Source organism: Terrapene carolina, unplaced genomic scaffold (assembly GCF_002925995.2).
Source record: "Terrapene carolina triunguis isolate 2854851 unplaced genomic scaffold, T_m_triunguis-2.0 Scaffold67, whole genome shotgun sequence".
Lineage (NCBI taxonomy): Eukaryota > Metazoa > Chordata > Testudines > Emydidae > Terrapene > Terrapene triunguis.
Window position 1 is genome coordinate 25692390 of NW_020664418.1, and position 12509 is coordinate 25704898.

Below are 12509 nucleotides of genomic sequence, written 5' to 3' on the forward strand. Positions count from 1 at the left end.
TCAGAATGGGAGGTCTTACAGGTCTCCCTGAGCAATTATGGGGTTTTTTTTGGCTTGGCTGGCAGCCTGCATATGTTATACCAATTGTTCGGTTTGAGTTAGCTATAAGAAAATTCTGCAGATCAGGACCTGAGCAGCTTAGAAGCCACGAATCCACAGTTACTATGTGGTAAGCATGCAACTTGCTTCTCTCATTGAAATATTAAGAGAGCTCTTGGTGGAACGGCTGGGGGGAAAAGCCCACTAGCATTCACAACTATCTGGACAAACTGATTTTTACCTATTGATTTTATTACTTAGGCAAATGAGTTAACAAGATCCAAAAACCTAGTTAATTCTCTCACTTCATTTTCTACTTGGGCACCTTAGCAAGTGTACCTACTAACCTTTGAAAGGCGCATGTGCTCGTGTTTTCAAAAAGAGCCGTCTGTTTCTCTGGAGCCTCTCCTTTCTGATATTGTAGCCCAGGGTGTTGCACCGGTTCTTCCTACAACTGAGGCACATTCCTTTGTCAAAGGTGTGGATGTCGTTGCACCAGTAGGCCATGCTTTGCTTATCATCATGCAGTAGAGAGTCAATGAACAGATGAACCGACCTCTCGTGTGCACATTTCACTGTCTGAGTGATCCCTAGAAAATATAATAGCAAAACCCTTGACATTCCGATGTCCCCACTTCCCATGCCAGTTACAAAGCAGTGTAGTAAGCTGCCATGTAAATCTTATTGATCCTTCTCAACACATCATATTTACTATTAAATCCTATCAGTTAGACAATCCCTGCAGAGACACATGTAGAAACTAATTTGTAACAGACTTTTCCCTTAGTATTACAGTTTTAGAACTTATTTGCCTCTCTGTGTGGTTAATATATACCACGGTAGACTATAAAAACACATCCTCACTCATGAACTTCCTAATTCATAGCTGCTGAAGCCAGATATGGGCTATCTAACAGCTTTATTTCTTGGTATTGTGAGAACAGCTGAAAATGTTTTGGAATGCAGTATGCTGGGCAAACTCTACCCTATTCTGGTGTTTCAGCAAATCATTCTAATTGTCACTCTGCATGAGTGCCTTATCTTCCGGCAGTATATCGCAGCAGTAACAAACTCCTTCGGGGCGTCTCTGTACATTTACATTGAACTACACTAGGACAGAGCTTCTATATATAAAACTTAGATTGTTACTTGTCTAATTGGCAATAAGGTCCTAGAGAGAGAGAGAGAGCGAGTTTGTCCACTTTGCAGGGTAGTACCTGAGGGTCATGAGGGTGGTGGGGGTTGGGGGGCGGAGGAGGTAAGTAGTACAGCACTGAATTTTATTTGATTTTAAATAACTAATTGCACTGTAAATATGTCTGTCTTAATTAGGGTAAACTCTCCTCTTGCCTCGGTACCCAAAATAAGTATCCTTGGAATCATTCCAAAATGGTTGATAGGATGCTTGTGTCCTAATTTTCAGAGGTGCTAAGTGCCCATAGCTCTCACTCAAGTCAAGGCGAACTGTGGGTGCTTAGAGCATCTTACAAATCAGGTAATCATTTTCTAGCTAAGAAAAGCTCCCTTTTACAGTATGTTGTTTATATTGGGTGATCCTTTAGGCTATTTAATTGCATATGGACATTTAAAGTTTCTCAGAGCTGCTGTCAGTCAAACTGCAATGCTTCCTTGACATGACAAAAAGCATTTCTTACCAGTGATTCCATACTGTGCAATGTGATTATACACATGCATGATGTGGCAGCCAGGTTGAAAGGTGCCTCCATTGGGATAAAAGTCAAAATGCGCCACTGGCTGCTTGATCCCTACGCTGAGACCCATGTGCTGTTGAGTAAATGTATGAATTGCATCTACAAAGTTTGCATCATCTGGAGATAAACGGTCTGTTGGTGACATTCCTTCAAACAAAGGACCAGCGGGGTCAAGGCCTACAATAAATGCAAATAATCTGTTTAAGAGGTACAGTAGATTTGCTTTACCAAAAGAAGTTATGAAATGAATACAATAAAACTGAGAAAAACACACTCTATGACCGCCTAGACTTTTAGTGATGGCTTGCCTTCTTTATACTAAGAAACAAGACTAGGGACAAAAAAGCCACCAGTATGGGGAACACAACTACACCCAAAGGGTTAAAAGCAAATATAGACACTAACAAACAGTCATTTCTACATACACAAGGACACTAGCCTGAAGAGATAGATGTGTTTGTTGTAGACAAGCCATGTTCACTGCTGCTATGCCTGCTTGGGTGGCGTTTACTTAATTCTGGTTTTTAAATCCTGCAGAGGTCACACATGGCAGAGGCCCTATTGCAGACAGGTGTTCCACATTAAGCTTGACTTTTACCCTACATTTGGGACCTGAGACTTCATAATGTTTGGTTTGTTTATAGAAAGGCTTCTCTGTCTGGTTAGCTATTTTTATTCATAATGATTTTCCACCATCAAATGACTGTATATCAAGGCTAATAATTATCCCTCTTCAGAAAAAATAGTCCAGTTTTGGACTGTTAGATTTAGTTTATTAAATGTTTTTCCAAGGTGCCTATCATCTTACTTTCTGAGGGTTATTGAAAGAACTGATTTTTTTAAATGGCCCATGTACATTTTTAGCTGCTTTTCTGTGTCTAGAGAGCTACTTTGGGCCAGACACTGCTTGGATAGTCCTGCTAATCCCCTTGTCTAATGGGAGCAGAATTGGCACATGTGTATTAAAAGTAAAGTTGGCTATAATGACTATGTTGCCAATTTTTGTAGATATTTTCTATTCAGTGTTCAGTTAATGGAGATTATTGTTGCAAGCTTATTTCAGTGCTACTGAAGAATATATCTAATTATAATTAGAAATAATGTATTTTTATATATTTTTTGTTTCAATGGCGTAATGTACTAAACATGATGTGAATAAACTGAACTAAGGGCTTTGATACCAGCTCGTATACATAGGTGGGTATCATGTAAAATTAGCTGCTTTGCATGCATGAACAGGCCCAAGAACGGGAGGCATATATCAGTGAATCTATGATCAGAACTAGGAGTTAAAACTATAGTTGTCTCAGTTTGCCTCATTCCCATACCAGATTAAAGTCAAATATTTTCATTGATAACCTAAACGCTGCAGGTGATGTGGACCTCATGTAATATTTCCTTTCTATTTTTTTAAAAATGTCATTGTGCATTTACTTGGTATGATGCTCTACATATGTGAATAATCTCATACACTCATTCAAGTTATACTCATAATTGGTATGACATTACATAACAGTAGGGCCAAAATGGCATTAGTCAGCATAATCAAGTGTAACAGTTAACTTTCATGTTAACTTTAAGCATGTATTAGGGATACTCTAATGATATGGTCCTTGTCAAATATAATCCAGGACTATAATTTTGTCACAAGGGAATTGACTTCAAGTCACCATAAAGAGAGAGGTTCCACATCTGAAAGCGCAAGTACAACTAGACAAGTTCCTTAATATAATTTTCTTTTAAAACTCGTAGTTAATGATGAAGATATTAGGGGTGAGAACAATGGAGTCTGAGGGGAGAACAGTTGTCGGTCAGATCAGTGACAAGATGAGGCCACAAATGAGTGGCTTAATTTGGGACATTGTCAGGAGTGGATAAACAGATAAAGGTTGAGGTGGGAAGTTTAATAGGGAGCATGTGGTCCAACTGTAAAGTCCTTGATTGAGTCCATTAAGATGAACACAGAGGGCACTGTGAGCATTTTCTCACTTGCTCACCCTTAAAGGTGAGGGTTCCTGCTAGGGATGGCCAAACTACTTAGGATAAAATAAGAAGCATTCTGAACCTTTGCCCAAAACCTGACCCATACTTGAGTGGAATCCTTTGGTTGATGCTTGTGGACCTCTGCACTTCCTTGGTTTGGGCTGAGACTGGAAGATGGTGTACAGTAATACTGCAAGAAAGATCATTACTGCAATTCTTCCAATTCAGAACACAGAAGTCTTGGATATCCTAAGATTCTGTGCTTAGGAGAATTTCAGCCCAGTTTCTACACCAGTGGGAGAAGCTTCCAAACTGAATCTAGTTCCCATTACAGCATAAACTTTTTGCAATGAGAAATTTTGCCTTTTTCCAACCGAAACCTAAATAGAAGCTTAAGTGCTAAATTCTGCTTCTTTGTTGCAAGTGGAGTCTGTATGGCTTTTCTGATGAGACCTGCTTTTGCACCACTAAAGTCAATGGGAATTTTGTCAGAGACTTCAGTGGAAGCAGGATCAAGGCTCTAATTACCATTCCACTCCAGAAAATCAGTAACTTCAAGAAAATGTACATTAGAAGGAGAATGAACCAGCAGTCAAGGCAGAACTAGTCCAAAACGGACTATTTCACAGCTCTAAAAATACAACAATTGCATATTTTATTGTGGGAGCCATTGCACAGGCATTGGCCAGCCAAGAAAAAGTACAGTGGTTACAGCTAAGAGAAATATTTTCAGAAGGGTGCACTTTGCCTTTAAATATCAAACATTTGGCAGACTCTAAATGTGCTTCTCTTCCATTTATATCACCACTCATTACAGCTTCTGTCAAAGAAAAACAATCATGTGGTGAACTGAGAAAATACATTTGGACGCTGCGGTATTCTTCGTACAGATCTGTAGAAGGCTGGCAGTGCCTGAGACACCCTGCCCTGTGAGCAGGTGTTAACCCTTTCCCAGCAATATCCAGTGGGTTCTGCTGGCTTACTGAAGGCAGTGGTTTATTTTGACACCTGGCATAAGAGAGGTAGGAGCAGTTCTTCAGGAACAGAGAATATTGGGTGTAAAATGAGCAGGTCTGAGGTAGGAATCCTGAGAGCAGTCTCGCCTGGGGCAAAGGCATGAGTTGAACTTTATCTTATCTCCTATTCCTTTGTTAAACAGGCAAACCTCAGGAAGAGTTTATGTTTGGACTCTAGATATTGTGTGGACTTTGGTTTTGATCAGGTTGGAGAAGGCAAATAAGTAAGAAGGCTCATAAGTAGGACCTTGTCTAAATCACTTTTTTTTTTTTAAAGAAAATTCACTATAGCATAAATGGCAAAGTATTGAATTTCACAGAGTTTGCAGGGAATGAATTTTACAACCGAAATTAATCAATTTTGAGGACGGAATGAATTTTACAACTAATGTTAGTCAATTTCAAGGACTGAATGAATTTCACCTGTAAATGTAGTCAGTTTCAAGGACAAATACTTAAGAGATCAGTTTGGAGGCATTTTCATGATTTCCATGCCCTCCATGAAATCTTTATTTACACAAGGCCTTACTCATAAGACCTAATAATCAGAAGAGTTTTGCCCTAGGATTCACCTTAGGACCTGTATTGGATGTCCTGCAAACTGTAACATATGGAGCTTGAGGCTATAGACTTTACTTTTTGCTCCCTCATAGCAGTGGGCCTGAACAAAACACTGGATTTAAACATATTTGTTTTGGGGATCCAGTTCCAAATGATGGGTGTCTGGCTTACCTCTGTTCAACACTACATTATACAAAACAATGGGCCTTCCTTTAAAGACATGAATAGCTGCAATAATTATATAACTACTAAAATACGCCCACAGAGAACAATATCTGCAGATCTTTCAGTTTTTGACCCCACATATGATTAAATTTTCACACTTGCATAGTTCCATTGAGTTCATTGGGACATCTCAAGTGTACAAAGTTGCTTACATGTCTAAGTATTTTTTCAGAATCAGGACCTCAGTATGTGTGTTAAAATTTGTAATAATTTTATTAGAAAAGGAGACCAGTACACAACATGAATTTATTTAGCACACTGCATCATAGGACTGCTGAAATAAATTAATTACAAGAAAACCTTTGAAAATCCAGTGCAAATATCTGTTATATACTAACACAATCAGTGAAGATAAGATTGCTCATTTAAAAAAAAATATATTTCTAATGTAAGCTGTAACATAAGGCTGTTAAGTATCAGTACACTTGAGCAATGAAGCCAGCTGGCTGTTCTATTAAAGTAATAAATATTTTTTTACCTGTAATTCTTCCAATCTTGTTTGTGCCACTAATATAACTGCCAGCAAACCCTGAAACATGAGCTCCTAGGCTGTACCCAATTAGATGAACATTGCTTCTGGAAAATTGAACAGATTCCTGGAAGACATCAGTAGCTTGATTTAGGTGCATAAAAAGTGAAAAATAAACTGGTAATTGCTGTCTACGAATTCCCATTGGTTACAACACAAGCCAATTTGTATTTTGATGCCAATGATCGAATGAGGTGCTTAGGTCATGAAAGGCATTTGCTGGTTTTAACTTCATTTAATTTCTACTGGACATTTACATACCTCAGGAAACTGCCATACAATTAGACACTGTTGCTCACATACTCTGCTTAGCTAGGCCCTGGGTAGAAATAGCAGGGGTTTGTTGATCTTCATTAGAAATGTTGCAGGTGTTGTATTATCTGTGTCAGCAGTATTCTGCTTTTCAATTGCTGGATGTGTGTTAAATACAGTGTAAAACAATCCTTTACATATACTATAGTGTCCTGTCACCTCATACTGAGACACTGACGCATATTGCAAGCAAAGTATCACAGCACTTCTCATCAGAAATGTAAAGTGATACAGCAATGTCATTTCTTGGACTAATTTGTACAACTGGGTATCTGATTTGAAACAAGCCTACTGAAGTAGAATGGCCTTAGGCTCATCACTCTTCCTACTCAATACTGCATATATCTTAGCTCTCTCACTTACACTCTGAGGCACAAGAATTTTCTGAGTTGGAAAGAAAAATGTGATATTCCTTGGTTTGTCTGCTGAGACAGCTAGCAAGTATGATAGTGATTTCTCTGATGTGCCACCTCTCCTCTGGGAATTGCACTAAGTCCACCCACTTGTCTCACATAGATCACTAACCAGCTATCAAAATATGACTTCAGGTCACTGCCACCATGGGCCCAATTTGAACAAGAGCAAAGGTTACTTTTAATCTCACAAAGTAGAAGGGTGACACCAGTTATCTTCCTGCTCTCTGTGGCATAGTGTCCACACTCCATAACTGGACATGAAGAACTCATGACGACTCATAATCCTGCCATCACCAGTGGTAGCTGCTTTGCTCTTCATTAGCATTCGTTACAAATTTCTCAGTCAGCTTTATGGACTTTTTTCCCCCAAAAGAAAGTTCAGTGTAGACATAGCCATGGCTAAAAGGAAGTTGGCTGGTCTACACTACACAGACTTTGCTGATATGGCTATACTAGCAGAGACCCTGAGTGTAGATGCAGTATATGCTGACAGAAGGAGTTTTTCTGTTGGCATAGCTTCGCCACCTCTCCAAATGTCATTAGCTCTGCCAATAGAAGCACTCTTCTGTCAGCATAGTTGCATCTACACTGGGGTTTTTGCTGGGGCAGCTGGGTTGGCTAGGCCTGTGTGTGTTTTTTCACACCTCAACCAACATAGCTATGCCGACAAAGCTCTGTAGTGTAGATATGGCCTGTGACTTCATATTTTTCCTGTGAGGTAGGGAAGCATTATCCCATTTTACATATGGGGAATCCTGGACCAACTCTGTGTGTGTGTGTGTGTGTGTGTGTGTGTGTGTGTACTAAATAGGGGGCTGCCTAAAGCACCTAATTTTTATGGGTAGCTCTTGTTCTCTCATTCTTCATGCCCCCATCAGCTGAAATATCCTCATGGTGCTCCTCCATCACCATCATGGCAGCAGCAGTAGCTGGTAGCTATCAGACCAATGCAGCTCTGGCATGGCTGCCTGCCACAGCTAAGACAGCTTTGAAGCGCATGTGTCTGCCTCTGTGAGGGTGCTCCCTCTTTAACTGAGACCAGGTGCAGTGGCCAGCGCTGGGAGTCATCACATCAGCAAAGCTCAGGCCTTGCTGCTGCTTCCACAGCAGCAGAGACCACTTTGGGGAGGGCCTGGGGGGACCAAAGTGCTTAGTGCCAGCTGTGGAGAACTGAAGTAAAGACTTGTCCAAGGTCACAAGTCTGTGGCAGAGCTGGGAACTGAAGCCAAAACACCTCAGCACCTGTCCAGTGAAGCCCATTCTTCTTGCGAATGATGCTCATGCAAAATCAGGCTCTGAAAATGTGTTGCTCTTTCATTCTGACCTGCTTCCACCGACCACCATCAGTTTAAGTGTTTTGAACTTGAGCTTTATTATCCAGTACAGGTCTATAACTCAGATAAACAGCTGCCTGCAGAAGTGCTAACGGAACAAAGAAAATTACAGTAGCATGAAATGATCACATCTCTAAAGTAATAGCAAAATGTTTTAATAAACAAAAGACCACTTGCTGTCTCGCTCTTGCACAATAAATTTTTTATAAAGTCATCTTAAAGTTTATGGAAGAAATTCGTTTGTGCATTGCAATGAAAGAACATAAGTGAGTGAAGCAGATCACATTAACCAACATCATAACTTCGAACTGCGGTGAAAACATAAATAAAAGGAGAAAATAGCTCTTGCTCAAAGAAACACATTTTGGTTTGGGGGCTCTTACCTCCAGCCATTCCAGGAAACCTGCTATCTCTTGTCCTATATTGCGTGTATTCTGTGCTGCTATAGGGTAATGCTGGTGAGCAAGTGTAAGCCAGTCTGCAATAATCACATTTGTTTGTTTATGCTGAGATTTCAGGGCTGCTACCATCTTCCAGATCCACCCTTCTAACATTCCATCTACCTGTAAAAGAGGTGTTTGGGGGGAGAAAAAAAGAACCTCTTTACCAAGTACATTCCTATGAAATTCCTGACCACTAATTGCATGAAAACCATAATATGTGAGCAAAGAGGATTATTTAGTAATCATCAGGTTTTGGGAGCTCTAAGGTTTTGTATATCCCTTCTGAGGATGATGATAAAATGTTTGCATATAGTAGTCAGATCGGAAGGATAAAACAAACTCAAGAGCCAATATCAAAAGCATTCAACTTTTGGGCCTTTTGACATGGGCCCTTGACCAGGGGTGGCTCTATGTATGTTGCCGCCCCAAGCACGGCAGTCAGGCAGCCTGCGGGCGGTCCGCTGGTAACGCAGATTCGGCGGCACGCCTGCGGGAGGTCCGCCGGTCCCGCGCCTTTGGCGTACCTGCCGCCGAATTGCCGCTGAAACCGCGGGACCGGCGGATCTCCCGCAGGCATGCCACCGAAGGCAGCCTGACTGCCGCCCTCATGGTGACCGGCAGGTTGCCCCCCTCGGCTTGCCGCCCCAGGCACGCGCTTGGTGCGCTGGTTTTCCAAACTTCTGATTTTTTTTTTTTTTAGAGGATTCCATCAATAATTTTGAAATCTGTCTTGCCCCATTTTGTTCTTGTTGCGTGCATGCATGAGCGCGCTCTCTCTCTTTTTTTTAAAGGTCTGATCATGAAGCCTGTATTCACATGAGTAGTCCCATTTAATTCTTTGGGCCATACATTCCTAATGCTTTTTTGATTGCAAGAATCCTTAGTTTCTATCAAATCTAATACAACCTAATTTTTTAATTGCTAAAGCTGTCAGAATTAAGTTAAACGAATTGAATAGATTTCCTTTGCTGTGGCACTTACAGACTTCTAAATCTCTTCTCCACTGAGCCTCTAACAGAGTTTGAGAATCCATGTTTAAATCTGACTTAAGCACTGAGTTCCAACTCAGGGCCTGACCCCTCTCATACTGAAGTTAAGAAGTTTTGTCACTGACTTCAGTGGGAATAGGATCAGGCCCATTGTTTGCTCAATGAGGACAGTGTTTGAATAAGGCCCCCTAGTTTGGTTAAAGACCCAGGGTTAAATGTTGGCTCCACTGAAGTTGATGGGAGTTTTGCCATTGACTTCAATGAGGCCAAGATTTCACCCTCGTTGTAGATGGGGGTCCAAATAAAAGCTCTTAAATGTACATGTCTCTACCTGATTTGGGGAACTTCACTTGAACTTTACAAAACTGGAACTGTTGACCAGGTTGAGGAACAAGTTGAAACCCTGGTTTACTCTGTCCAAACTTCTGAAATAATATTCCTCTTCCAATTTCTAACCGCATCCTCATTTTCCACTTTGTTACAAAAAGCTCCATTGGAATTCTGAAGAGTTGTTTACCTTTTATTCCCTTACTTTTTTCTTTGGGGTCCTTTACTGAAATAATTTTAGTGGTGCATTCTCCATCCCTATTCATCTGTAGCTCCTACTAATGCCAAAAGGTATTACATCCATGTGCTTGGGGGCAACACCCTATAAAGTTTTCTGGGATAAAAGATTTGCTCAGACAGTTTTGTCCACCTTTGCTAGTAATTGCGGCTTCTATAAGATTCTGCTTTGAATGTCTGTTAAATGAGCATTTTTTTTAACTGAAGAGCTGATCAAAATTCACTGCAGACTAGAACGGCTGTTTGAACTGGCTTTTTATATTTTTTTAACTTGGAACCAGTTCAGTGGTTATTTATTGCTGTTCAAGGCTTCATTTTCAGCTGAAAGTGTTTATAGAGAATTTCTCTTCAAGGTGTGTGTGAAAGAGATGTGGGGAGATTTTGAGCACTTCTTTTCAATAACAATCTGTAAATATCTGTTAGCAAATAGAACAGAAATGAAATCAGTATTCGAGCCTTTAGAGACATAGTACATTAATTCAGCTACTTGTTCAGACTCTGCTGGTTTTAAACCAGGGAATATGAAAATAATCTCTAACACAGGTCTCCTGTATGATAGGTTGATATTCTGTCTCAGAATTCAATGGGAGTAACAGACTCTGGACTATTTCAAGATATGTTTCCTACTAAGGAAATCTGCAGTCATTCTTTTCCTAACCTTTATTGGCAGATACTTTGGTAGTAACATAAGGGAAGTAGGTCAGATCAGATGCATCTTGAATTAAAAAGAAAATAACGTGAAGTTCATACCGACCATCCATGGACTATCATCACCAGAGGAAGAGAGGTATTGAAACTGCATTTGTCAAGAGTTTCCAACTGATCAAACAAAATCAGACAGCCTTCTTCAGTTGTGTCTGTATAGAGTCGAAATTTGGTTGCTGAACTGGGTTGATTTTTCTTTATTCTAATGTGCTGATGCTGTGACCCCAGTGCCTCTGAAATGAAATTTATATAACATACCTAATAACAAGGAATACAAAACCTGCAAAGACAATTTATGCAGCACAGCTTAAAATACATGGATGAATAAAGTTATTTTTAAAAATATACACTTCTATTGAGTGAAATGCTGCGTAACACAATCCGTTAATAACTAGCATCAGCTGCAAAGCTTGGTCAAAAGCTGACCTTTTTCAAAGTTTGATGCTGTTTGAATCTGGGGTTTGGTTTGAGCCTGTCTCTCTCAATAATTGCAATCACACAGGAAATATGGGCCTTATAGTTATGGTGCATGATACAATATCTGCCACAAGGATAAGGTACAGTTGTTGTGACTCTACAACATTATTACATGCATAGCCAACAACATAGTAACTCTGCAGGGGACATATAACTAATGTGTATGTGCTAGTAGATGCAAAGCAAGTAGCATTATGATAAAGAAACCATTTAATACAATCCTATAATTCTGTTTTGGGTGACCTCTGACGCAGTTCTCAAGTGATTAGTCTCTAGAAAGTATGCCATATTTTTCTTTAAAAATCAATTTGACCATTACAGCTATTTAGAACTTAGCTTGATCATTTCTTTTTCACAGGATACAGTCATGAGTTGCTGACTTTGTATCTGAGGCCTTTGGTTTCAGAGCAGAGCAATATTAGGAAAAGATCAAGCCACAGCAAACCAGGGGGACAGTTTAAAGAAGCAGATATGCTTAACCATGGACTCACTTTAAGGAGCTGTGAATATTATCTATAGCAAGGCATAAAATGTATTGCATTCTTAGTAAATGAGAAGAGCACTTAAAAACCTAGTGAACATAATAAAATGGACACCTTTACTTTGTTTTTTTTCCCTCTTACATTTTTTTTGCAGCACTTTTGCTCTCTGACTGAATTCCTGCTAGTTACTAGGCAAAGTCCCTTTGCCTTTCTGTATTTTATACATTGACATATATATTATTGATGTTGCTCAGTAATAAATAACTATATTGGGGGTTTTGTATAAATGTGGTGGTTGTGATGTGAGCTTTTGGTTTGGTGGTAGGTCTGGGAGGAAGAACTTAAAAATGCCGTTTGGCACTTATTTATGACTGTCAAAGGTGAAAAGTTCCACCAGAGTCTGCTGTGTTATGAGACAAAGGAGTGCCTCAATCATGGGCGGTGGGTATAATAGGCCAGGGGAGGCTAAGTCTCCCAAAACCGGATACAACACACCTCCCTTTGGAGGCACGCTGCCAGCCTGCTGCCTTTGGAGTGCTGCCGCTGCTCTGCCCTGAGGCCCCACTCCCGTGTCCCGCTCTTCTCCCGTGGACCCGTCCACACTGCTCCTCTTTGTGCTCTTGGTCCACTGCTTCCCCCTGTGGCTCCCCTGCCTGTTTCTCATGCCTCTTTGCCGCTTCCCCTGTGGCCTTCTGAGAGGTAGAGAGGTGTGTGTGGGGGCC

At 40.4% G+C, this 12509-nt stretch overlaps 1 protein-coding gene across 1 annotated transcript in view; it reads right to left on the minus strand.

The window, feature by feature from the left end:
* The window catches only part of LIPC (lipase C, hepatic type), an 81838-nt gene that overhangs the window by 13258 nt on the left and 56071 nt on the right, over nt 1-12509 (minus strand). The window contains exons 3-7 of the mRNA XM_024204908.3: nt 10874-11061; nt 8511-8690; nt 6015-6132; nt 1695-1928; nt 387-629 (exon numbers count right to left, since the gene is read on the minus strand). Coding sequence (XP_024060676.1) covers nt 387-629; nt 1695-1928; nt 6015-6132; nt 8511-8690; nt 10874-11061 — 963 coding nt within the window. The remainder of the gene's footprint in view (nt 1-386; nt 630-1694; nt 1929-6014; nt 6133-8510; nt 8691-10873; nt 11062-12509) is intronic.